Source organism: Sorex araneus, chromosome 6, assembly GCF_027595985.1.
Source record: "Sorex araneus isolate mSorAra2 chromosome 6, mSorAra2.pri, whole genome shotgun sequence".
Taxonomy (NCBI): Eukaryota; Metazoa; Chordata; class Mammalia; order Eulipotyphla; family Soricidae; genus Sorex; species Sorex araneus.
In genome coordinates, this window is record NC_073307.1 from 63,428,914 (window position 1) to 63,455,181 (window position 26,268).

Here is a 26,268-nt window from a genome sequence, read left to right on the forward strand (position 1 = left end):
TGTCAGGATCAGGCTGGCCGGAACTCCGGGGCCCCTGTGTCCCCGGCGCACATGCCACTGGTGGCCGCCTCTGCTCAGGACGCCACAGCCACCCGCTGCGTCCCTGTTCCAGGCCCAGCTCAGCTTCTCTGGGGTCCGGGAACTCAGGGTTCAGCATGGACAGGGCCCAAGTTCACTTCGGACCGGGGAAGGTGGGTTTTGGGGTCAGGCCCGGTAGTGCTCAGAGCTTCCTGCTGGCAGTGCTCAGGGCCCTTAAAGTGTCAGGGATCCGGCCTGGGTCGGCTGCATACACGGCAAGAGCCTCACTCCTGAATGATCTCTCAGGCCCTGTTTTGAGTTTCTGTTTTGCTTTGTTTGTTTTATTTTCTGTTTCTTTCTCGTGTGTGTGTGTGTGTGTGTGTGTGTGTGTGTGTGTGTGTGTGTGTGTCTGTGCTCAAGGATAACTCATGTTCAGGGGACCGTTAGGTGGTGCCCATGTGCACAGGAAGTGTTTCCCCACTCTGCGTCCCTTCAGCCTAGACCCCAACCTTCTGATTGGCCTGACCCGCAGTGAGGTCCTTCATGGGTGGACTCTGTCACCAGGTCACCTCAGCCTCAACCTGACCCCAGGACGTCCACTGCCCAAAGTCCACTGAGTGGACGTGCTCCTGGGCACACTGAGGGTGATGGGGGTCGGCGCCTGGATGTCCTTCCTCCCGCCACTGGACCTGAGAGGCGTTCCCTGGCCACAGCCTCGGGCTCGCTCTGGGGGCAGCAGGGTCACTCCACACTGCCTGGCCTGGAAGGGACCCTGGGCTGGTCTAAGGGGCTTCCGGGCACAGCTTCCTGGGCTCCGACCAAGGCACAGGGCGGAGCTGGGGCTGTGGGCGACCGTCCAGCCCGAGTTCCTCCCCCTGCCCCAGGCCTTTCCTCTGCTGAAAGAGGCTGGTGGACTCGATGCTTCAGTGCAGCCGGTCAGAGGGCCACATCCCCCCACCCTGGGCTGGGTCCCCGGGCCCATGAATAGCTCGAGGTTCCCCCCGATGTGGCTGGGTGGGTGGCCAGACACGCACACACAGTCCCCCGCCCCTGCTGGGAGGGGTCAGGCCCCGGCTCTGCAAAGCTGCATGGCCTCACTGAAGGAGAAGGCCATGTGTGGCTGAGACTCAGGGCCACACGCCGCACAGAAGTTTCCAGGAACACGCTCTGGCTGGGCAGGCGTGGCAGCACAGCCACGTCAGGGCCCCCGCCTAGGCTCTGCTCACACCCTGGTGCCCTGGAAGGGACAGCTGGACTGCCCGATCACATACCAACCCACAACTAACCGCGGAGCAGAGGGGCTCTAGTCCTTGTCCTGAAGTCTGCATGTAGGGGCTGGGGTCCTGGAGGGGTGAGGCCGAGTTGGGGGCTGTGTGTGTGCGGGGAGCACTCAGGCTAGGGGGGTCACTTACCCGGTGCGGGTACTCTCCACACTGGCCCTGGGGATGGAGGGAGGGAGAGCAGATGGTTAGGCACTTGTGGGGGGCTGTCCCTAGGGGCCATTTCAGATGCGTAGATGAAACACACACACACACACTCACGCATACACACACATACACATGCACATACACATGCACACACAGAGACACACATATACACATAGACATGCACGCACACACACAGACACAGAAACACAGACATACAGGCACACACAGACACACATGCACACACAGACACATAGACACAGTGTGCACACATGCACGCACACACAAACACAGATACAGACACATACATGCACACACACACAGACAAACACAGATACAGACACATACATGCACGCACACAGACAAACACACACACAGACACACACATGCACATGTACAGACAGACACATGTATACATGTAGGCGCGCACACAGACACACACATACATGCACACACAGAAACACACATGCACACAGACACACACAAGATACATGCACACACATAGACAAATAGATACATGCACACTCACACTCGCACACACACACATACACTATTCACGCACATGCACACACACACACATACACACGCACACTGCTGGGCCTTTTGTGCACACTCTGAGGCCAGAACGAAATGCCTCTCTCCAGTCCCCCAGAGCCTCAGGCCCGTCATCCCTCCCCAGAGAATGACTGTTCATTCTCTGTTCACAGGCAGCTGGCGGGGAGCAGACAGCGAGGCGGAGGCCGGTGTCTCTGAGCCGAGGGCCCTGGATGGGTGGGTAAAGCAGGTGGCCGGGCTGGGGGGCAGGCCCACTGTCTCGAGACACACCAGTCCTAGGGGCTCAGGAGGGGATCAGGAAACAGGGAGGGAGCAGGGGGGAAGCCAAGGAGGCCGCTGGGCGCCCAGCCCCGAGACAGACCCCAGGGTGGCCCTGGGGGTGGGGCGCCCCCAGGGCTCTCCCGGCTGTTCCCTGACCATCAGGGTCCCCTCAGACTTACCTTTTCTCCTTTCTGTCCCTGAGGACCCTGAGGAGAAACGGGAGAGCCGTTAGAGAGCAAGTGACCTCAGGAGGTGCTGCCCGGGGCAGGCCCTATGGGGAGGGGCAGAGGAGGGCTGAGCAGCACCTGGGGGGACTTCTGGTGACCCTCCCACCTGCCCCTTGTCAGGGCCCCACCCTGCCCTGCCCCCGAAAGGTCACACCTGGGACCCTGACCAGGTGCCAGCCCTGGCCCAGTGGGCGGGGGCACTCCCAGGGGTGCAGAGCAGGAGGAAGTACTGGGGGTGCACTCTGCTCCTGGGGGTCCTCACACCAGCTCTGCACGCAGCTCATCCGGAGGAGGGCGGAAGCTTCCAGAAGAGACTGTCTGTCCTGTCTCCTGCCCTCCGCAACCTCAGCCTGGAACCCCGTCCCAGAGCCTGCAGGACAGCTGAGGGGTCAGTGGACGGGGACCAGGCCACAGACTTGGGGGACTTTGGGGCGAGAAGCCAGCACTTGGCAGCCGACGCCATCCCGGAGCCCCCAGGAAGAATATCGGGTCTCAGCGCTCTTTCCTGCCTTGTCCTGTTCCCAGGCCCACCAAAGACGCCGGGTTCGAGGGGGACCTTTGTCCCCGGGGAACGGGCAGCACACAGCTGGCTGTCTGCAGAGCCAGAGCTGAAGAGGTGCGAAGGACACCTCTCGGCTGGCTGGACTGGCGGGGGAGGGAGGGGCTCGGCCAGCTCGGGCCAGCTCGGGGCACTCCCAGGGGTGCTGAGCTTGCAGCCGCAGCCAGGGGGAGGATGCGAGCGTCAGCCTCACCTCCCGAAGGAGGTGACAGAGACAAGACCCCTCGGCTCAGGAGTGCTGGCCCAGCTGCTCTGACGGGCCCTGCCGGCTGCTTCCCCTCGGCCGCACCCTGAGAATGGGGCCTCTGGGTGGCGGGGCTCCCGGAATGAACTAGAACCTCGGGCCAGGGGCCTTCCAGCCAGCAGCAGAGGCCTGGGACAAATTTGCGGCCTGCAGGCCTCAGGCTCTGGGTGGCTGGGGAGGGGTCTGTCTCGGCCCCCACGTGCCACCAGGACGAGCGTCCATTCCGGGAAGTCCTCTGGGTGTGTGTGGGTGCGGACAGTGGCTTTGGGACAGTAGATGTGCTCCTCACCACCCACTCAGCTCCCCCCCACCCCCCTTTCACGTGGCTGTCCAGGTGTTCAGAGCCAGGTACCATGGGACACAGTGTCCAGTGGAGGCCGGGCTGTGGGGAACAGAGGCCATGTGGGGGCATGTGGGAGATGGAGGGACGTGGGGGATGGAGGTCAGAGACCCCAGTTGTGGATCCATGAAATTCCAAGTTCCCCTGGAGTGGTTCAAGGTCCACCCAGGCAAGGTGGCGCTGGCCGTCACAGAGGCCGCTGTCCCGTTAAGAAGGTCAAGGCAGGTGTACTCTGGGTGCTGGATGCTAGCTACTATTCGGTGGGTTGGGGGACAGCCCTGTGAAGGAGTGGGGGGCAAGCTCAGTTGGGGGTCTCCTTCCTGGCACCAGGGCCCCTCACCCGCCCACACTTCCTTCCGGCTCTCGGGGTGACTGTGGGGTGCCGGGCCGAGGGAGGGGATACTTTTCTGACACCCAAGAGAGCAAGTGCCAGGGCTGACATCTGCTTCAGCTGCCCTCCTTCAGGGGGGCTCTGGCCCCCAGCTCCGGCTGAGCCCCCAGGAGGGGAGAGGGCCCCACCTTTGGAGCGGGCCTCAGACACAGGCAGGACGGAGAGCCGAGGGCTCTTGGACCCCACAGAGGCTGGGCCAGAGGGCCAGGACGCGCCCCTCCCAGAGTGGACGAGGACACAAGAATGGGGCAGTCTCAGGGCATGCCGCCCACTCCTAATACCAACCATCTGGCCGAGAACTGGCCGGCACATTGCCATGGGAGGAAGGGGGAGCCTGGGAGATGGGAGAGAGGGGGGAGGGGGGAGGGGGAGGAGGTAAGAGGCATTCAACAGCCTTTGCAGGAAAAGGAGAGGCCGGAGGAGGGATGGGGGCACCAGGTGCTTCACGGGGTGTGCCCGGGCCAGTGGGTGCTGCTCTGGCAGATCTCCTCATGGCCTGCTGCCAGCTTCATGTCCCCTGGGTGTGTGCTGAGGGCAAGGGGTCCCGGGCAGCACGCGAGGCTTTCTCTGCCTTCTGCTGGACCACTCTGTGCCTGCCCCGCCTCCCTGCGTGGGGGTGAGGACTGAGCTGGGTCGGCCGTGGGGGCAGCGCCCACCCTCCCGGGGACAGGCGAGCCGGGTCTTACCATCTCTCCTTTGGGTCCAGAGTAACCCTGGAAAAAGGGGATGAACCAGGTCCACCTTTGGCCATCCCAATCCCACCCCCAGCCCGGCCACATGTGGTCCCCACATCCCTGATGGCTTCACTGGCACATTTCTTTTTTTGTGTGTGGGGGGGTCACACCCAGTAGTGCTCAGGACCCACTCCTGGCTCTGTGTTCAAGTCACCAGATGGGATCGAACCCGGGTTGGCCGTGTGCAAGGCAAACACCCTCCCCGCTGTGCTATGGCTCCAGCCTCTGCTTTTGCACATTTCTTCCCTGTTCCCTCGCTCACTCCCCACCCCGCTCAGGAAAGACTGAGTGGGTGGGACAGGCCGTGGGATCTCTGCCCTCACATGTGGGGCAGCCCTGAGGGCAACGGAGGGGCCCAGTCACCCCCAGCTCACTCCTTCCTAAGTGTGGAGGGGCCTCTCCTCTCCCCCTCGAGCCTGACACCAAGCCAGAGGGTTGGAGTGCACAGAGAGAGGCACCGGACTGGGGCAGGGACCCTCAGCGTCCCAGCGGTGTCAGGCCAGACCCAGGAGGGCCAGACACTCCTGCAAAGACAGAGGCTGAGGGCCTTTGAGGAAGAGGGGTGCGGCGCCCCCCACCCACGGATGCACTCACCGGCCTGCCGTCCAGTCCAATGGGGCCCTGAAAGCAGAAGGAGACGGATATCAGCCCCGGGCAGCCCCTGGCCCTGCCCAGGGGGTTACAACCCAATACGTGAGGGCTCAGGCCTGCTCGCCACTTACGGGCCATGTGACCCTGGGATAGGCCAGGCCTCAGTTTCCCCTCCTAACAGGGCATGAGAACAGCAGACCTTCCCCGGGTCCTAGTGAGGGAAGGAGGTGTTGCAGATGTGCAGGTGTCGGGTTCAAGGGAGACCCCCGTGGACAGCAGAGACTCAAGCCCGCTGTGGGTCCCCAGTAGGGAGGGGGTGGTGGGTTTCCAGGCCTCCAGGGGCTGCCCAGCATTGAGGGCTGCAGAAACAGGGGCAGATCCCTCCTCCCCTCCCCTCAGAGCCTCTCTTGGGGCAGGAGCCTCCTCATGCGTGACCTGACACCAAATGGAGGGGGCGGCCCACATCCCAGTGTCCTTCGGGGCCCCTGCCCTTCCCAGCTGGCCCTGATGCTCTGCCGGGGGCCCTGTCCTCCCGAGTGCCCGGCTCTGCTCCTCAGCGGCTCTCCGGGCAAGGCTGCGGGAGCAGGTGCAGGGGCCGGCCAGGCTGGCTCCCCCCACTCACCGGGAATCCGGGGAAGCCTCGGGTGCCCGGCTGGCCCTGGAAAGAGAGAGAGGCGAGGGTGACGAGGAGGAACAGGAGCAACCCCCGAGTCCCTGCCCGACTCCCCCGGGCCCAGAGAGGTGCCCCTCACTCAGCACCGTGAGCAGGCTGGGAGGGGAGAGAAGGGCATGGAATGTTCTAGGTCTCCAGGCACTGAGGGTGGGGCCGGGTAACAGCCAGCCAGTATCCCTGGGTCTTCTGGAATGCTCCCTCGGCCTCAGAAGCTCTACACCTGAGCTTACGTGTAAACAAGGGATGGGGCGTGTGGAGCGCGTGGAAGGTGGGGACCTCGGGGACAGCGGGGGCTCGGCCCTACCCCCTCTGTCCTCGCTAGCCACACAATCACAGCCCAGGGCCACTTATCTGGAGATGGTCTGGATGTCAGCGACTCGCGGGACTTTGACCTTCAGCAAGCATTTGCGGCCCACTTGGCTCACTTTCCCCTGCCCGGGCTAGCAGGCAGGACCCCGGCTGCCCCCCACCCCCCGGTCCTTGGGGGAGGCTCGGCAGTTCCCGCTGCTTCCCCTGATGAGTCAGGCCGTTGCACAGATGGATTTCCAGGTGGGAGATCTGGAGGAGGGTCACCGGCCACAGCTCTTGGTTTTGTGGTCATGTTTCATGACGAGAGACTCGGGGCCCCTCAGGGTTGTGCACCCAGGCGGGAAGGACTAAGAAACAGGATCGTCACCTCCTTCCCGCCAGCTGGGGTCTGTCCCTGTGGCCTGTGTCAAGGTCTACCAGAGCTATCGTGGCGGCTCCTTTGCTACCTCGATGTTTGGGTACCGTGGCTCACCCCTTCTCCTGGAGTCCCCAAGTTGGCACGTGCCTGGCAGAGTCACCGCCTTGACCGGGAGAGGTGCAGTCCCTCCCTGAGCTTCACTGGCTGAGACCACGTGACTCTATTCCCTGTGCCTCAGTTGATAGAATGGGGACACGAGGACCCCTGTAGGAGCCACAGAATCACAGGCAGGCCGTAAAGTCTCCTGAAACCTGCGGCTGTCCTTGGCCATGTGTGCTGGCTTGCGTTGAGCCCGGCACACGGAACAGAGCAGGGGAGCGTGTGACCCCACCCAGCTCAGGAGTGCTGGCTCGCCAAGCCCCGGCTGCTCTCAGAGCCAGATCCGAGCCAGAGGAACGTCTCTGCAGACATCAGCTGTGACCTGGCCACCTGGATAGAACATGTGGGTCCTCTCTGAAGCCGCGGGTGTGAGGCATGTGGGGGACACTCAGGCGAGCTGCTGGGAGAGCAGGCGGGCATACTGGAGGGGCAGGGACTCAGCTGGACTGAGCCGAAGGTTCAGGAGGGCCCGTGGCTGGCACCCGAACGCTCAGGAAGGAGGAGATGCCACAGAGATCAGAAGCGCCCCGGCCGTGCTCCTCTCGAGGGAGAGTTATGCTAAGAATAGGGCCAAGGAGAAAACCCGGAAACTGTGCAGGGTAACCCCTGAGACCTCTGAGTGTAAACTTTCAACTTGGGCCCGACACGAGAGGCCCGAGGGAAAGGTCAGCAGGACGGGGTTCCAAGGAACAGCTCCCAGCCCCATCCCAAGAATGTTTACATGGGAGGGATAATCACGGTTTGCTAATGACAGAGCCGACCCTGGTCAGGGGCACGCATCCCTGTGGCCAGAACCACATGCAGGGGCTAACCAAGGCTTTTTTGGGGATGTTGGGAAGAATGCTGTCATAGACCAAGTGGAAACTGGTACTTCACTTCCTGGAGAGGAGGGGCCGGGGTGGTCCTAGCCCACATCTGCAGGGCGAGATGCTGCGGTCGGACATCCCTTCCCGTGTTTACTGGCCTGTCTGATTTATTTGTGAATGGCCTGTTTGTATTCTTTACTGATCTCTTCCACTGGGCTGTTTGTCTTTTTCTGATTGATTTGAGCAAAGCGATTAGTCAAGCATAGGAACCCGTTGGGACTGCTCTGTGCTGCAAATGCGGCGTTTATCTTTGCTCTTGTTTACAGTACAGTTTCGGCCATATGGAAGCCTGACATGTATATCCACAGCTTATCAAGTTTTCCTTCTGGCTCTGGGTTTGGGGTCATGTTCCAAAGGGCCTTTTCTGAAGAATAATGCCTGCCATAGAGGGGGTGCGGTGGGGGTAGGGCAGAGGGAAACTGGGGACATTGGTGATGGGAAATGTGTGCGGGTGAAGGGATGGGTGTTGGAACATTGTATGACTGAAACCCAATCAAGAACAAATTTGTAACTTTATCTCACTGTGATTCACTGTCATAACTGTCATCACTGTCATCCTGTTGCTCATCAATTTGCTTCAGCTGGCACCAGTAACATCTCCATTGTGAGACTTGTTACTGCTTTTGGCATATCGAATACGCCATGGGTAGCTTGCCAGGCTCTTCCAGGCGGGCGGGATACTCTCGGTAGTTTGCCGGGCTCTCCAAGAGGGGCGGAGGAATCAAACCCGGGTCGGCTGCATGCAAAGCAAACGCCCTACCCACTGTGCTATCGCTCCAGCCCCTCACTGTGATTAAATTTAAAAATAAGTAATTTTAAAAAGCATACTCTATCAATAAAAAGTTTTAATAGTACTTACTATTCTATGTGAAGCACATTTTGGGCCTATAGGCCCTCATCTAAAATCTTTCAAAGAAAAAGGGCCTTCCTATTCTGAATTATAAAACATGCATGTATGCCTTTATTCTGGTTTATTTCAACTTCATGGTTTATATCAAAGTTTTACTTCATTGGAATGGAGCCTCATAGGTGCTAAACAAGTAGAGACTCACATATATTTTTTTAAATGTTTGCTTTTGTTTTATCTTTTTTATTTTTTTAATGGCAGTAGTCCGAGTTTGATTTCCTGAACAATTTATTTTTCTCTTCCTATTGTGAAATAAAGCCTTTGTCACGGACCAAATTCCCAGATGTCAAGTTCCCCGGGTGCCTTCGCTTCATTTCTGGCCTCTCCATTTCTTCTCTAGTTGTTTTTCTTTTTTTTTGTTTGCTTTTTGGGTCACACCCAGCGATGCACAGGGGTTACTCCTGGCTCATGCACTCAGGAATTACTCCTGGCAGTGCTCAGGGGACCATATGGGATGCTGGGAATCGAACCCGGGTCGGCCTCGTGCAAGGCAAACGCCCTACCCGCTGTGCTATCATCACTCCAGCTCCCCCCCCACCGCCCGCTTACTCTATTTTTTTTTAGAACTTCTCTGACTTCCATGCAAGCTCATTTTCCCCACAAATAAAATGGAACGTTATTTTGATGGACTCCAAGGCCAAAAATATAATCACTAGGATTAGACCATTTTATGTTTATAGGTTGATCAGGAGACAGTTCACTGACTGATAGTAACCAGGAAATCTGAGAACCAGGGAAATAAGCTTTACTGATGCCCTGAAATTACCTCCCTTGGTCCCGTGGCAAGGTGAAGAGAGTCCTGTGGCTCCTGGTTTTATCTGCTCCTGCCTCCCACCTGCCCCTGGTGTGGTGTAAAGCCACACATCCAGGCTGACGATTCTAGCTGGGAAGGTTGACCAATGTCCCCCTTCTCTCTGTCTGCCCCTGGAGGTCCCCTCCAGATCTGCCCGGACCTAGCCTAGTCTTCTCCCCACTTCTGGTCAGTGCTGTCTTCCCCAGGGAGCTGCCTCTGGAAATGAACCTCTGTGGCTGGGGAAGGGGAGCATGCAGCAGAGGGCATGGGCCTGGGCAACAGCCACCATTCTCTGTGGCTCCAACACTGCCACCAGGGCGGATGCCCAGATTTCCAACACAACGGCACCTGTTCCCGGCTGTCAGACACCTCCGTGGAGGCTCCAAACATTCTGAACATTCCACATTCAACGTGCCACACTTTCTACTGCCCGAACCTGCCACCCCACAGATACACACCCACTCAGCCCGCAGTCAGGAGTACTGCAATTCCTCTTTCTCTCTTCAGCACCACCCTTGACAGCTCCCCAATATCTCTCCAGGGCCAGAGAGATAGTGCAGCACCGAGGGCTCTCTTGCTTGGCACTTGGTCTACCTAGGTTTGATCCCTGGCACTCCATATGGTCCCCTGAGCACTTCTAGGAGTGATTCCTGTGTGCAGGGTTGGGAGAGAGCCTTGAGCATCATTGGGTCTGGCTCTAAAACCAAACAAAAGCCCATCATCTCACCCGTCTCGTCTACATGTAGCCAGGGCCAGAGTCTGTGCAGGGCCAGAGTCTGCCCTCCGGGAGCCCACGCATACTCCACACACACGCATGCACACACTTTCACGCACACCCCACACACATGCCACACACGCTCCTTGACACAACAGCAGCACTGGCTGCTCCTTCTGGCTTCCCGTGCCCCCGTGGCTGTGTTCCCCACACTCTCAGGAGGGAGGGCCGACTCACAACCTCCCGTCGTGGGCCTTTGTGCATAGACCTTCCTCACAGCTCACCGCCTCGCCCTCGCTTTCTTCCGGAAGGAACGGCCCATTTCTCCCACAGCATGGCCTGGGATCCTCCTTGTCGCCAGCTCGGGAGGGCTGGGCAGTAGCAGGCACATGAAGATTTCAAAGTCCTCACAGACGAGGAGACCCGACTCGGACCGCCTCCACGTGCAGGGGGTCTGGAGGGCCAGACAGCTCCTCCTGGCCCCTGCGGCGACTATGGAGGTGTTCAGGGAGTGGACACAGTCCCCTTGAGGTGGGGGACGCGCCTGAGGCCCTACTTGTGCCTGCCGAGCCAGCCTCTGCAGCCCCGGGCACCCCTGACTTAACCGGGCACAGCACTCTAGACTCCCCTCTGTAACGGGAGCCACCCTCTGGGTGGCTTCTCCTCTGCACAGACCCTTAGCCAGCTCCAGAGTGGGGGCAGGTGCGTCCTGAGAGTGGCATGGCGGGTTCTGCCAGTGGCATTTATTCTGGGATCTTCCTGGAAAGGTGCTTAACTCCTGGCCAACACTAGCCACCGAGAATTTGCCCGCGAGAGCCAAAGGCCCTATGTCCAGGGGCTCCGCGAGGAAAGCACAGTGGCCCCAGTCCTCTAGGTGGTGGGCACAGACACGGGCCCCGGCAGAGGACACTGGGCTTTGGGAAGCTCCCGGTGCCATAAACAGTCTCTGAGCACCCGCAGGGAAGACGGGCCTTTCCTTCAGGTGAACGGCCTTGGCAGGGTAGAGCTTAGCAGGGACGGAAGGAGAAGGCAGCAGGAACACTGGTTTTGTGATGACTGCCAGCCGGGCCCAAAGACTCCAGCCCTGTCTATGGGGTGACCACATGCCCAGTGTTCCTCTGCAAAACAGGCCGGTGGGTGGGTCAGAGAGAACAAGGCCCAAGTGGGCAAGGTGCCTGTCTCCTTGGTCTAGGCCATGACAGCTGCCCAGCCTGGGATGCTGCTAGTGCTCAGTGAGTCACCCCAGGCAGGAGGTGGGTCCTGGTTAGGTTTCTATGTGTCCAGCTGTGGGGCCATGCCACATTTAGGGGTACTGGCAGGCTTCTGCTGGCAATGCGTCCAGCAGGGGCTGAGCCCTGGGGTGCCCAGCATGGCGAGAGCTGATGGTCAGAGATGGCGCCCAGGGCCGCCTGCATTGGGCATCACTCTCCCGTCCCACCTCCCAGTGGCACCCTGGGACTCTCTCCTTCCTCTGTGGCCTTGCGTGACACCCCTGGCCCCCTGCTAAACCTCACTTTTATCAAAAGCAAGTGACCTCGGGACACTCATGCCACGGTGCCCCCATCCAGCTCACAGGGGCGGTGGCCAGGGGCAAGGGGGTCAGCTATGGCAATGGGGTTAAGCCTGCATGAGCCGTCAAGCCACTGGCTCGCACTTTCTGGGTATCTGAACCGCCCAGAGGACCTTAGCCTCTGCCCAGCACAGCCGCCTGGGGTGCAAGCCTGGGGGCTGGCCTGGGTGACGTGCCAGGGTGGGGCCAGTAAGCCAGACTCAGGGCTACCGTGTCTATGCTGGGCCCAAACCCCATCTCAGATGCTAAGTGGGGCTCCGCCCGCACCACTGCTCCTCTGGCCCTTGGCTTCCCCTTCTCAGGGGGCCTGGGGTGCTCCCACTCGGTTTGCTAGGAGTGGCTGGTGCTGTGTCTGTGAGAAAAGCTGCCCGTCCACTCAGTCACTCACGTTGGGTCCCCTCCAGCTGTCCTGGCCAAAGAGAGGGTCTCTGTTTCCCAAACCCCTAGCCACGGGCCAGGCCCAGGGCGTCCCCAAGATGGGGGCTGGGGGCTGCCGAGACCGGGAGGAGGTGCCAGGCCAGTGACTCTGGGTTCTGGGTACCTGCTCCCGGGGCTTCCCGAAACAAGACTCATTCCCGGGACAGCTGGAGCGCCCACCCCGCACCCTTGCACCCCCAGGAGGAGCCGGCTCCTTCCTCCGCGTGTAAACAGCGGGGCCGCCTCGCAGCTGCTGCTGTGTCAGGGCTGGCTCGGGGGGGGGGGGGCGGAGAGGCTGTAATTTAGGGACATCTCGGCAGGCCACTTTCTGTAACATCAACAGAAGCCCGGCCCAGGGATCACATCACATGGGGGCGGCCGGCCCTCCCCGTCCCCCCTCCTCCCCACCCCCAGACCCTTTACATTAACTCACCACCTCCAAGAAGAGCAAAACCACTTACAGGGGGGCCGCGAGGGCCGATGATGGACATCCCGGCGTCGCCTGGGGCCCCCTGTGGGAGAGAGGGGTGCAGAGAAGGGGGGCAGGGCAGTAAGGAGAGGAGGAGTGGGGGAGGCGGTAGGTAGGGAAGTGGACCAGGGGGACACGGGGAGGCCAGGGAAGGAGGAAGTGTTTGCAGGGGTGAGGAGGGGGCCCAGGAGAAGTGGCTGGGGAGAGGAGAGGAACTGTGCGGGGCGGGAAGGGAGAGGGCGGGGGGCCGAAGGAGGAGGGCACGGAACCCAGGGAGGGGGCAGGCGCATGGCAAGGGGACTGGGGGACACTCAGCTCAGCGGTGGCCTGCCCCCGTGGCCGCCCACCTGCTCCCACTCATCACGTCCATCCCAAAGCCCCCAAGGTTCGTTCGTCCCAGGACAGCCCTGTAGGTGGAGGCCGAGAGACACACCATGGTGCTAGCAGCCCATCCCGCACAGCGTCGGCCCGAGGGACCCTCTGTGCCCAGTCATGGGGCCGGGAGGGACCCACAGCCTCCGGGGCGGGGGGTTCTGGGAGCAACAAGTGCAGGTGGAAGTGGAGCAGGAGCTAAATGCGCGTGTGCAGGGGGGGCAGGGCTGGGGTGACGGGAGAAGGACAAATGGGCTGTGCTGAGAGTGGGTGAGACTATGGACTGTGCCCAGCCCGGGGAGTCAGGGTCCCCTCCCCCACCCCAGCGGGGGCGCCAGGGCAGCCCTCTGACCAAGGGTCCCAGGGCATGAAAATGTCCAGGACCCTGATTCTGCTGCGCCAGGCGCTGCCTGTGGTCCTCAGGGCACCCAGGGGCCAGGGCTGACTCACGGGCCTTTGCACATACTCTGTCACTTTCCCACAAGCTACTGGGTATGGGCTCCAGAGCACCCTGCAGGGAGAGGTGCTGTGCTTCCTCTCCTTCTCCCTCTCTCTCCCTCTCCCTCTCTCACTCCTTCTCTTTCCCCCCCTCCCTCTTTCCCTCCTCTCCCTCTTTCCCTCCCTCTCTCTCCCTCCCCCTCCCAACAAGGCACCTGCCTCACAGGAACATGGGGAACATCCGAAAGAGCCTGGGGGTGCTTTCAGGGTCACCCGGCCCAAGCAGACCTGGACTCTGGTCCTCACACAGCTGTGGGGTCTTGGGCCTCAGCAGAGGGGCCTGGCCAGTCATTCGTTTGGGGGGCCCCAGTCTGGAGTTGGGTCCACGAGGGCTTGTCTCTGCCTCTGCCTCTTTCTGCTGTGTGATTCTGGGTATGTGAATCTGCCTCTCTGTGCCTCAGTTTCCTTATAGGACAGGGAGCAGCCGGGCGTTCCTGGGCGGCCAGTGTCAGGCATGGGTCACGGGGAGAAAGGGGCAATGCTCTGGAGATGTGGAGTGACAAGCTGGGGGCAGCTGAGGTGACCGTGGGGCTACTCGTATTTCAGATCTGGGGGTCTCTGTGGGGTCCTCAGCGCAGGGCACATACGGGGGCCCTGAGCGGGCACAGGAGGCCTCCAGGCCTTGCTCACCCCCTCTGGAGAACCCAGAAGAACCCTGGAGAACCCAGAACCAACGTCCCAGCCCTGCGACCTGGGGCTCCGGCTTCCCAACAGGCTCCAGCCCTGCAGCCCTGAGGCAGCCCCAAGGGAGTCTGTCAGCCCGGAGCACCCGGGGTGGCAGGGATGACGCCAGCCAAGCAGCTCTGGGCTTCTGCCTCGTGCAGGGCGATGCCTTTGGGCAGGAACCAGGCCTGTGCAGCCCCGGCCAGAGACAGTTCCACTGGGACAGGGGAGCTGGGACGGCGGCCCAGGAGTCCTGAGACTCGTGTGGAAGCTGTTAGGAAACTGGGTCACAGGAGGCTGCTCGGGAGGCTGGGGGCAGTGCAGGCCGGGGGGGCCAGGAGAGTCCACTGGGAGGGGGGAGGCCGGGGCGGAGGGCAGGAGGACCCATGTGGACTTGTGGACTCACCTTCTCGCCTGGTTGGCCCTTTACTCCCTGGGGCGGCCACATGCAACGCGGGGTACGGGGAGCAGAGCGGGGAGAAAAAAAAGAGGATGAGAGAGGCACGCACACGGCATCTGGGCCCGGCACAAGGACCAACCACAGAGCTCCACCGTGAAACAGGAGACCAAACGAAGCACAGATGCCGACACAGGGTCCCACCCCGGCCGGCAGAGCCGCAGGCAGCTAAGGCCTCCCCCGCCAGCCCTGCAGGGCACTCTGGGGAGAGAAACGGGCCGGAGACACAGAGAACATGTGCGCACGCGTGGGTGTGCATGCATGTATTTGCACGTACATGTGTGTATGCGCGTGTGTGCGTGCATGTGTGTGTGTGCATGTGTCTTGTATCTACAAAGGCTAGAAAGAGAGCCTGTGAGAGAATAGGAGAGTGAGAGACAGAGAGGGACAGAGATCAAGAGAGTGAGAGAAGAGAGAAAGCAGGAGAGAACAAGGGAGAGACAGAGAGCAAGAGTGACAGGAAAAGAGTGAGAGAGACTGAGAGTGAGAGAGACAGAATGAGAGAGAGAGAAAGACAGAGTAAGAGATACAGAGATTGAGAGAGAAACACAGAGAGTGAGAGAAACAGTGAGAGAAACACACACACACACACAGAGAGAGAGAGAGAGAGAGAGAGAGAGAGAGAGAGAGAGAGAGAGAGAGAGAGAGAGAGAGAGAATGGCAGGCCTTCCCAGGTCTGGAAACCTGCTGAAGCCCTGGCCACAGGGCCTGTAGGTGAGTTGGGCCCATAGTTGGCTGGTCAGCTGGGCATCAGCTAAGGCCTTGGTGGGGACATGAGGGCCTGGGGCCACAGGGCAGCACACAGGAGGACAGAGCATGGGGCTGAAAGGAAACTGGGGGTTCCCTCGGGTCCCGATGTCCACCGACACTAGTGGCTAGAGAGCCTTTCTCCACCTTGTCCAGAGACGGTGGCCACTGGGGACCACAGAAGGGCCCACTGGCCACCCCAGGCCTTCTCAGGTCAGGCCTCCCCCCAGGCCGCCAAATGGGCCCATTGTCACATTCTCAAGGGCACAGCAGTAGGAAAGGCCCAAAGCAGCTTGGGAATATTTTCCTGGAGGGAGAGGGGGCCCTGCCACGGCAGGCCAGAACCGGGCAGTGACAGAACCAGGGACAGAGCCCAGCAATGCCCCAGCCCCGGGCCAGCTGAGTGCCCAGACAGGCTGGCGGGACCCAGGGCAGCGGGGCAGTCAGGGATGGGCCAGGGTGGGTGGGAGCTCCCGTGTGGCAAGTGGGGAGAGGGTCTCCCGGCAAGGGGCTTGCTCGGGGCCCCTGGCCTCGGGTTCGGACCCACAGCTGCCGTGAGGACCTCAGAGCTCTGGGACAGGGGTCACTTTTCAACTCGGAAAGGTCCTGGCTTCTAGAACTTAGCCCTGCAGGCTGCATCCTCCTGAGAACAGGCCAAGGTCAGGGCCAAGAGCACAGGGCTGGGGTCTGGCTGCCGCCTGGGTTCAAGTCCTCGGCAGCCACTTCCTGCCAGGAAAGGACTTCGGGGTAGACCTAATACCTCAGTTTCCCCATGTGAAAAATAAGCGCGTGCTCTGCACCCGCCTCCTGCTGCTCTTAGGGTGACCCACAGGCCGAGCGGGTCAGACTCCTCCATGCCAGGCCCAGTGGGCAGCCACCCTGTCATGTGTTTGCTGAGACTCAGACACCTTTTGCTGCTCTCGGCAGCAGGCCAGCAAACTCACAAAAGAATGCCAGGGCCAGGGCAGAGCAATAATACAGCACACAGGGCGCTTGTTTGCCTTGTTCACGATGGACCGGGGTTCCACCCCTGAAGCCCCCCAACCACTGCCATGAGTGATCCCTGAGTAGAGAGTAAGGAGAAAGCCCTGAACATTGCCTGGTGTGCCACAAAACCCAAATTCATTAAAAAATCTGGGCTGCAGTGATAGGACCATGGGTAGAGCTCCGCCTTGCATGTGGCTGACCCAGGTTCAACCCCCTCAATATCCCATATAGTCCCCCGAGCACTGCCAGGAGTAAGCCCTGAGCATTGCTGGGTGTGGCCCCCAAACAAAGCCAAACAAGAATATCAGAGCAGGGGTAGGGCCAACACAGTTCAGAAACGGGGTTCGGGGTAGGGGGTGGGGGTTCTAAGCAAAGCACGTGGAGAAGCACAGGGGGAGGTTCATCGTCCCTGAGCCAGTGTGGCCACGACCACCTCAGGCCACTGGGAGGCCTGCACTGCCCTTCCTAGGCTGCTGAGACCATCGCCCGGAGGCTTCCAGGGAAAACTGGGGTGCAGGGAGCACCTCCTAGGCCGCACTTCTCACCTCTGGGGCATCTTTGCTTTTCTGCCAGAACCTGGCACGTTGGACCACTCATCTAGCCTGGAGGCTGGCTCTAGGGCAGGGGCCCCGAGGCAGTGCCTGTTCACTGAGACTGAGACTAGGCTGCAGTTTCGGGGGCAGGGACAGAGCGGTGGGAGTCCTCGCCCGGTCCAGGGGGGCTCCTACCTCTCTCCCCCTGGGATTGGCCCTTTGCCCCGTAAGCAGGTGGGAACACAGTGGTAGACGAGGTCTGAAATGTCCTTCCAAGCCTGGCTCTCTCTAGGGGGAAGGAGGGTCTGGGTGTCCCCTGCCATGGTGTGGAGGACAGGCCAGTGTGGGCAAGCAAGCGGTTAAGTGCCGAACAGCAGAGCATGCACGAACTCACCACACGTCCTGGCATCCCAATGGCACCTTTGTCACCCTGATGAAGGAGGCAGAAACAATTAGATTTAGTGGTTTGGGCCACGTGCAAAGACCCCAGGCACCCCTCCTCACCCCACATAGCAAAGAGGATGCCCAGGGGTTGTGTGGGCGAGCTTGCCCACAGCTTCAACCAGCCACCATCCCGCTCATTTTCTGCTCTGCCCTCCTGGCATAGGGGGGTGCCAGGGAAAGAACCCCCGAAGATGGGTCTGGTCCTCAGCTTGGACCTCAGTTTCCCTGTGCATTTCATCAAGGACCCCAGGCCCTTTCTTCCTTTCATTTTTGTGTCCACAAACATCCCAGCGCTGGCCTGGACACTCACCTTCTGGGCCCAGAGCTGGGCTGAGTGGCACTGCCACAAGACCGGTGGGGGGATCACTGCTCCAGGGCTGATCCTGCCAGAGCGAGGGAGCTGTGCCCACACTTCCTAGACCCCTTCCGGGTCCCAGCTGAGGAAGCATCAGGGACAGTTCAGCCCTACAGTCCTTTCTCACGGCCACTCGGGGCACAGGAGGGACAAAGAACCAGGGGACGAAGCCCACCGATGTCGTGTTCGGGGGTACTGAGGGAACGGCTGGGCTTTGTGGCCAGGACTGACCTCTTCTTGCTCTGGAAATCTGCTTACTACGTTTTGTCCCTCCCCCTGGGTAGAAAAATCTTTTTTTGCAATCATGTGTGCGGACATCATCAAGTCTCCGGTGGAGCCTGGGTTTCACTAAGAGCCTGGAAGGACAGACACTGAAGACGGCCAAACAATCAGAGGATTTGTGAGGGGCCGGGGGTGTAGGAGAGATCTGGGGGCATGTGTCCCAAGGCTTCGGACGCTCCTGGGGCGATCCTGTGCGTGTTGACCCTGCTGAGGCAAGATGCCTCCAAGGACAATTAGCACCCCGAGATACAGGTAGACACATCAGAGCCAGCAGTGGGTTCTGAGATGCGGATCTGGTTAACTGGGTCTGGGTGACGGGATCAGACTTTCCCAAAGGGAGGCCGAAGGCAGCACTGACCAGTGTCTCCTGAGCTTCTGTGACCAACTGGGTCTTGCAGGGGCTGCTGGGATATCCCGTGGACGCTGTCGGCAAGCTAACCCCAGTGCCTGGCTCCTGCGCTACTGACCTTCATAGCAAGTCTGCTTGTGGCACTCCCTGGGCTGACAGGGGCCAGAACCAGTGACTCTTCTCTGGGTCCGTCCCCCCCATCCCTTCCTGTGGGGGAAGAGACCCCACCTCACTGCTGAGGCTGCCAGGCCCACGGGCCATTGACTGTGACATTCCATGGCCCACTCACTCTGGGGCTTGTGAACGCTATTTCAGAGTATGTGTTTTGGTATCTTTGAAATACTAATGTTCTTTGCAGTCGGGGGCTGTAAACCATGGGTGAGGGGCAGGCGTGGAAGGGCCGGCGGCTGGAAACTGCACACTCTCTGATCTGGGAATTGCCCCAAATGCTTTTTCAAGGTGGCTGTTGTCAGCAGCAGCCTGGTCTGGCCTGCCCACGTGCCCCCCAGTCACCTGGTTTCCCCTCCCTGGATTCTGAGACCAATTTCCCCATCCTCCTTTGCTCCGGGGCTCCTGCATCAGGGGAGATTTTTTCCTTGTCTGGCCAAACATCCTCCCACACGCATTTTATGGAGAAAGTCACTGCTGGGCATGCATTCTAGAAGCTGCTGGGCTACTCAAGAGGTGACTGTATGAATCGTGCCTAAAGGAGCGACGGGGCTGGAGAGGTGCTGAGGAGGGCCTGGGAGCTTTGGAAGGGGACTTAGGTGGAGGGAGGCAAAGACTGTTTTGCCTCACGCTCTCTGTGCCTCGCATCGGCCCTCTGACTGACCGTGGGATTTTACCCAAGTCGCCCCCCATGAACGGGCCCCTGGTACCCAGTACTAAGGCCCCTGCTCAGAGCCGCCGTCCAAGGGTCTCAGAAGATCTCCCCCAGGCTGGCTCTTGAGCACAGGAACTGGCCCTTTGGCCCGGGACCAGGCCCCAGCATCTTACAGCGGCCGCCTGGACAGTCAGACAAGGTATCTCTACCCATGGGTCTTGTCCTCATCCATAAAGCGGGAAGAACAAAGCCCATTTCACTGAGTGCTCGGAGAGTCACACGAATGGGGACGGCAGAGGCCGGTGGGGCCGGGAGCCAGAGCCTCCCACTCAGCGTCTGCTTCTGAACCACAGTCTCTGATTTCCGACCAGCTTTCCCAGCTCCTTGGCAGAGCTCAGGGATGATGATGGGAGGGGCACCGAATTCTCGGGGTTCCTCTCACCGGGGAGGACAGGCTGAGGGGCGGTGGGGGGCGGGTGCTTCGCAGGAGGCCCCTGGCTGCCCTTGTCTACCCATGCTAAGGTCGACAGCCCGCTAGGGGTGGCCCCGGAGGGGCTGAAGGAACTGAAGTGACCGGTGCAGACTCCTGGCTCAGAGGAGGCGGCACCCTCAGTCTCAGCAATTCCAGAGGATGGTCTCTCACCCAGGGACCCCTGCAGGCAGCAGCCCCCCAGCATGGCCACCCGCACAGGGGAAAGCCAAGTAAAAGGAAGGGAGAAATGAGAGGAGCTTACCGGGAGGCCGGGCTTCCCAGCTGGGCCCTGAAAGAAACGGGGAAGAAAGAGAAGCTGACAAAGGCCAGTGACTGGAATCTCAGGGGGTCTGCGCGAGGCCCCACGAGTCTCTGCGACTTAGGACCCGTGTGAAGAGAAGGTCTTGGACACTAAGCTTCCCTTCTGGCACTCACTGATTCACTCACTTGCTCATTCATTCATTCATTCATTCACTGACCCATTTAATCATTCACTTATTCATGCACTGACGCAACCATTCATTTATTCACTCATTCATTCACTCACCTATTTAATCATTCACTCATTCATGCATTGACGCAATTGTTCACTTATTCACTCAACCATTCATTTATTCACTCACTCACCTCACTCATTCATTCATTCATTTCACTCAGTCACAAATTTATTTATTCACAAAATAAATAACATGGGGGATCCTCTCCAGGCCAGGCCCAGGGGAGGTACAGGGTACAGAGAGATGAGCATGCCCCCTCTCTGAGTTTTTCTGTCTCAGCACCTCTATTCTGGGCACCCCCATGCATGCCTGTGCTAGCCTGAGAGAGGGCCCAGAGGGAGAAGGGGGCAGGCGCCCTGCCCTGTCACCCAGGAGCCAGTTGTGGTGAAGCAGGTCTGTGAGGTGGCGGCCGTGGAACCTGCCACGTCAGAACTAATGACAGAGGAGCCAGGTCAGAGGGCAGGGGGCCCAGGGAGCCTCCCCTCTTGGTGGGGACAGTGAGGGCAAGCCTCTACTCACTTTGGACGTCTCTCTGCAGGATGGGTCAGTGTTGGGTGGGAAGCTGGGCTGGCCCCAGCCTCTCTGGGGTCCCAGGAAACAGGGGGAGCCTGACCCCACCGACCACATGTTCATCCCAAATCCCTTCTGTGGGACCCCCATCCTCCTGCTTAGCACAATTCTGGGCACAGTCTAAAGACTCCACAGAATGATGTGACATCTCCCCCCATAGAAGAAAAGAGCAAAACCTATGCCTGAAGCCAATTCTTACTGGCATGCTAAGAGCCAAAGGACACAGCTTGGGACCCCGGAACACTGTGTGTTTGGACCAGAGAGTGGCTGAGAAGCTGCCCCTGGAGCTGTCTCAGCGGGGCACCAGGTCGCGCCTGGCATTGGCAGAGAGCCCCGGGAAGGGTTTCTGGCCGGAGCAGGGTTGGTTGGTAGAGGCGGGGGGTCTGGCTCTGGGGCACAGCAGGGCTGACCCGCATCGGTTGCCCCTCTGCAAATTCTGGCTTTGCCGCTCAGTGACCTTTTGAGCAAGTTGCTTGGCCTTCCCGTGCCTCGGTTTCCTCATCTCATAAAAGGGAGAGCAATCACATCCACATGTGCTGCAAGGAGTGAAGAATGTGAGTGGCTGAGGAGAGGCCTGGAGGGCAGAAGGACCGACGGGGGCTGGCTGGGACATCTCCCCCTCCCACGCTCCAGCCCCACTTTGCCCACTGACAGCAGGGGGCGGCTGGGGTGCTGGGGGCCTCGAGATCGGCCCCTCACAGCAGGCGAAGTGGGCTCAGACACACTCACTCTGGACCGAGAGCCAAGCTCAGGGGGCCCTGGGGGAGACTGGACAGCGCCCTCCTGGACACGACCCATTTCCATCCCCCTCCCTCTGCTGGATTTCACTGAAAATTCTGCTGGAAGATTCTGGTAGCTCCCATGCAGGGGATTGTGTCCCGTGCTTTGAGCTCAGTTCAGACTGGCAGGCGACAGGGCCCGAGGGCAGACACAGGAAGCACAGGGACCAGCCTCTTGCCGCCCCAGACCCCCACCAAGCCAGCCCGGCACCAGCATCCTCCTTAACCAGAGTCTGGGCACAGACCCAAGCCCGAGGCTGCCAGAGAAGAGGAGTGGCTGGGGCCTGGGATAGCCCCTCCTGCCTCCGTGTCCGGGGAAGGGCTCCGTCTTCCAGAGCAGGGCCGTGAGTGCCCTACCTTGTCCGGACAGGACCTTCCCCTCGGGACTGACCCAGATGGGGCCCGGGGTGCGACCCTAGAGGCCAGGCCGCTCTGAGCTCCCTGCAGCTCTGTGCCCGCACCTCTGCTTCCCCCTCCTCTGTCCCTCATGGGGCATGGGAGCCCCTGAGTCCCTCAGTGCAGCGTTTCCTGACTTCCACCCACCCCACCGACTCAATTTTCTGTTCGTGAACCACCCCAAAATGTTTCTTGATATAAAGTGGGCTAGAAACACATGAGGTACTTAGTACTAAAGACACTGGGAATAAAACAAAAAAAGCATGAAAGGACTGTTCAGGGACACCTAGGCAAGCCTCCATTCCTAGGAATAATTTGTTTTAAGTAGAAAAAAACCCCCTATATATATATGGGAGCAGGTAGGGCACTTGCCTTGCATGCAACCAACCTGGATTCGATTCCCAGCACCCCTCAGAGGGGTGGTCCTCCAAGCACTGCCAGGAGTAATTCCTGAGTACCGAGCCAGGAGTAACCCCTGAGCATCACTGGGTGTGGTCCCCAAACAAAAACAAACCCCAAAAACCCTACATGCAAATAAATGTGTATACACACACACAGGCACACAACTATATGCCTTGATTAGGCACATGAGATTGTTATCCCATTTCTCAGATGAGAAAAGTTAAGCACAGAGGCGGGTAAATAACTCAAGGTCACACAGCTAGAGACGGCAGAGCTCTAGTGCCCAGTGGCTACACCGCATCCTGGGACACTCAGGAGTGCCTGGCACAGCGAGAATCCCACTCAACCAAGTCTGACAGCTCCTGTTTCTCTCCGGAGAAAGAAATAGCTGATTCCTGGGCTCGAGCCCCGCCCTCCCCCCCCCCCCCGGCCAGATCCCATCCCTAAGACATTCTCTGCAAATGTCAGCCTGAGTGCAGCTTTCCCATGGGGTGAAGAAGTACAGGGTAACATTAGCATGTCGGTGACCAGCTACATCTGCACTGCAGACACCTAAGCATACCCTCCTCGGGGCACTGGCCCCGATTTGGTTTCCACCTGGAATGCAGCAGCCCCTGTCAGGGCCCCTGAGAAGCCCTCAGAGGGGAGCAGCCAGCCACGGCCCCAGCGCTACCTTGCCAGGTTGTCCTGCCTCTGGCCTCAGACTGTCTTTGCCGCAAAGGGACAACAAAATGAGGGGGACCGTTTCTGCCTGGCCGGATGCCCCTGCCTCCTCGGCTAGAGTGGGTCAAGTCAGGAGTCCCGCGGACGCCAGGCTGAGTGTGGACATATGGGCATGGCCTTGCTGTGGACACTTCCCCCTCATTTGCTCACCCTGGACAGGCAGCTTGGGACTTCTTTGAAGAGGCCACCTCAAGCTCTCAGAAGGACGGGCACTTGGCCCAGAGGTGTGGGGCAGCCCCAGCCACATGGGAGGTAAGGACTCATCCCCAAGAGAGGCGAGGGGTTAGCCCATGGGCAGAGAAGATTCTAGAAGGTGGATGGCGACTCTGGGGTGGACATGAGGCCCCACTTCCATTTGTCATTGCCTCCTTTCGGGCCCTGAGGTGGGGGCACTCCCTCCCTCACCCTGGCTCTCAGGTGGCCGGGCTGGGCCGCCCGCGTGGGCTCCTTGGCAGATTTCTCAGGGCCCAGACAGGCATTCAGCTCTGGGCTTATCTCAGGGAAATATGGAAATGGCTGCTTTCAGGCTCCTGAGATCTGATGCCGGGCTCCGCACTCTTGCTCCAACCGGCCTGCCCACAGCGGCCTCGAGGCCTTTTGTTGGAGTATCAAATGCTGTCCTCATGGAGACGCTCCCATTCTCGGCACAGCCATTCTCTGGCCTCTCTTCCCTAGCCTTTGAGGAAGCGGCTCCTTGGGCCTGTCTCAGGTTCTCTGGAAGGGGCCCCCGTCACCCTGGGCTTTACTCTGCTCCATGCCACCTATAATTTCTGTGTTTCCCTCCCCACAGCCAGGCTACCGCCCTCTCACAGAAAAACCACCAGTTCCACCCACCCCTGCCAGGGCGCCTCAGCCAGGAGGCGCTGCCTGAGCCCCAAAGATGAGCTCTTTCTTCTTTGACTCCAGAGTGGGGGGATAGGGGAGCCCCAGGGGCTGTGCTCACAGGGAGTCCAGTCTGTCTGTCATACTGAAGTTGGGGACCTGCTCTGCCTGCGGGGGAGGGGTTGGTAACAGAAAGGAGGCACCATCTGAGGGACCCTCTGAGTGGGGCAGAGGGGGTCAGGGTGCCTCTGGAGGACAGTGGGGGCCAGTATCGGTGTCCCCACCAGGGGCCCGGTTACCACAAGGTGGGGGATCTCCGCAGTGGCGCCCAGGTGCAACCGGTACTTACAGGCGGTCCTGAAAGAGAGAGAGAAGGGCAGTGAATTCTTCTGTTAGGAGTCAGGGACTGTCCAGTGAGCTCCTGTCAGGAGTGGGGGACTATCCAGTGAGTTCCTTTCTGTCAGGAGTGGGGGGCTGTTCAGTAAATTCCAATCAGGAGTGGGGTCTGTCCAGAGAGCTCCTGTCAGGAGTGTGGGGCTACCCAGTGAATTCCTTCCTGTCAGGAGAGGGGGGCTCTCCAGGGAGTTCCTGTCAGGAGTGGGGAGCTGTTTAGTGAGTCCTTTTGGTCAGGAAATGGGGGCTGTCCAGTGAGTTCCTATCAGATGTGCGGGGAAGGGTACTGTCCACTGATTCCCTATGCCAGGAGTTGGGGTCTGTCCAGTGAGTTCCTGTCAGGAGTGAGGAGCTATCCAGTGAGTTCCTTCCTATCAACAGTGGGGGCTGTCCAGTGAGTTCCTATCAGGAGTGGGGGACTATCTAGTGAGTTCCTATCAGGACTCGGGCGGGGGTGAAGGTGCTACCCAGTGAATTCCTTCCTGTCAGGAGAGGGGAGCTCTCTAGGGAGTTCCTGTCAGGAGCGGGGGGCTGTCCAGTGAGTCCTTTAGTTCAGGAAGTGTCCAGTGAGTTCCTGTCAGGACTGGGGAGGGGAGGTGCTATCCAGTGAGTTCCTTTCTGTCCGGAGTAGGGGACTGTCCAGTGAGTTCCTGAGAGGAACTGGGGGATATCCAGCGAGTTCTTCTATCAGGAGAGGGGGTCTATCCAATGAGTTGCTTCCTGTCAGAAGTAGTGGGCTATCCAGTGAGTTCCTGTCAGGAGAAGGGACTATTTTCCAGGGGCTGCCAGGAAGGGGTTTCCCACTGCTCTAGGAAGTAAGTGTGTTGGCTTCCCTGACAGCCCCTTCTCCAACTCGGGCTTCAAAGGGCATTGCAGAGATGGGGGGCCCCCTCTGGGCTGCATGGGGCTCCTCATGCCCCAGGCTCTCAGCTCTTTTGCTGTCAGGCCTGGGGCTGTCCAGCTTCCTGAGGTAGTGAGTCAGCATTTCTGCCCTCCTGGGGCAGCTGCCCGACCCTGCGCTCCTCCCGCTGAGCTTCTTTCTTTGCTCCTGGTGGTTGTTGCTCGCTCTCCCTCCTCCTGCCCCCACAATAGCGCTGGCTATCTCCTTTCTGCCACATTCAAACGTTCCCCACTTGGAGCAGGAGGCTGAGTGGGGGGTTGGGGCGCTAGAGCAGAAGCAGAAGGAAGATGGGAACTCTGAGAACTGACCAAAACCTTCAGGGTCCGACTGACCTGAGCACCCCCACCCCCCACGCCCGCCCCCTTTGCTCCTTTCAAGCTCAGCCAGATTTTTCAGGCCTCCTTTGCCCCCCTGTCCCGCAAGTTGGCCTCTGTTCCCCTCCATCTGCCAGCTTCCACGTCCTGGTTCCCATCCAGGAGGAAACAGCTTCCTTCAGACTGACCTCTGTGAGGCCACTGAGGTGAGACGAAGACGGTAAATCCAAGCGGTATAGTGACCAGAAGGAAGGTCCCAGGGGCCTGTCTGCAGGATGGGAACCGGGGGAGGGAGGCAAGGGGCCATCTGGGACCCATTAGGCTGAGGGGCAGTGGGAATGTCACCCTGAATCGGAAAAAATCCCCCTTACACTGGAGAAGCCAGCCCCCCCTGCTGGGTCAGTGCTTCCTGGCTGGCGGGCGTGTCCTCCTTGTGGTGACAGGTCAGTCATATGCAGGCAGAACTCAGCCCTGGGTCCCAGGGTGGGGCCCCCAGGGGGGCTCTGTGCATAGTCTCCCCCATGGAGCTGGGAAGCTGGCTTGGGGTTGGCCCCTCAACCAGGGCCCCTTGAGTTCTGACATGCACGGTTCTGGGTGGTTTTTGATTTTGTTTGGTTTTGGTTTTTTGGTAACTAAATTCAGGGCTGTTTTATTAGGTGGGTCAGAGTTTCATGGAAAACATTGCGATCCTGGGTGTTTTTAATGACAGAGTCTGTTCTGTTCTCCCCATCTTGCTGACAGGAGCCGAGGCACAGATTGAACTCCTCCTTATAGCCCCTCTCTCTACACCTCTCATTCGAAGGGGACCCCCAAACTGCCTGCAGGCCTGATCCTGCTCCAAACCTCCAGTTCAGATATTTGCCCTGCTTGACCGGTGGCTTCTTCCTTCAGACCCGGTGTCTCCAGTTA

At 59.7% G+C, this 26,268-nt stretch overlaps 1 protein-coding gene across 1 annotated transcript in view; it reads right to left on the reverse strand.

The window, feature by feature from the left end:
- LOC129405883 (collagen alpha-1(XIII) chain-like) overlaps positions 1 to 26,268 on the reverse strand; it is an 844,713-nt gene that overhangs the window by 776,301 nt on the left and 42,144 nt on the right. Inside the window, exons 4-12 of the mRNA XM_055143572.1 lie at positions 19,825 to 19,851; positions 17,232 to 17,267; positions 14,520 to 14,546; positions 12,573 to 12,623; positions 5,967 to 6,002; positions 5,348 to 5,374; positions 4,688 to 4,732; positions 2,438 to 2,464; positions 1,431 to 1,457 (exon numbers count right to left, since the gene is read on the reverse strand). Of these exons, the coding sequence (XP_054999547.1) occupies positions 1,431 to 1,457; positions 2,438 to 2,464; positions 4,688 to 4,732; positions 5,348 to 5,374; positions 5,967 to 6,002; positions 12,573 to 12,623; positions 14,520 to 14,546; positions 17,232 to 17,267; positions 19,825 to 19,851 (303 nt within the window). The remainder of the gene's footprint in view (positions 1 to 1,430; positions 1,458 to 2,437; positions 2,465 to 4,687; positions 4,733 to 5,347; positions 5,375 to 5,966; positions 6,003 to 12,572; positions 12,624 to 14,519; positions 14,547 to 17,231; positions 17,268 to 19,824; positions 19,852 to 26,268) is intronic.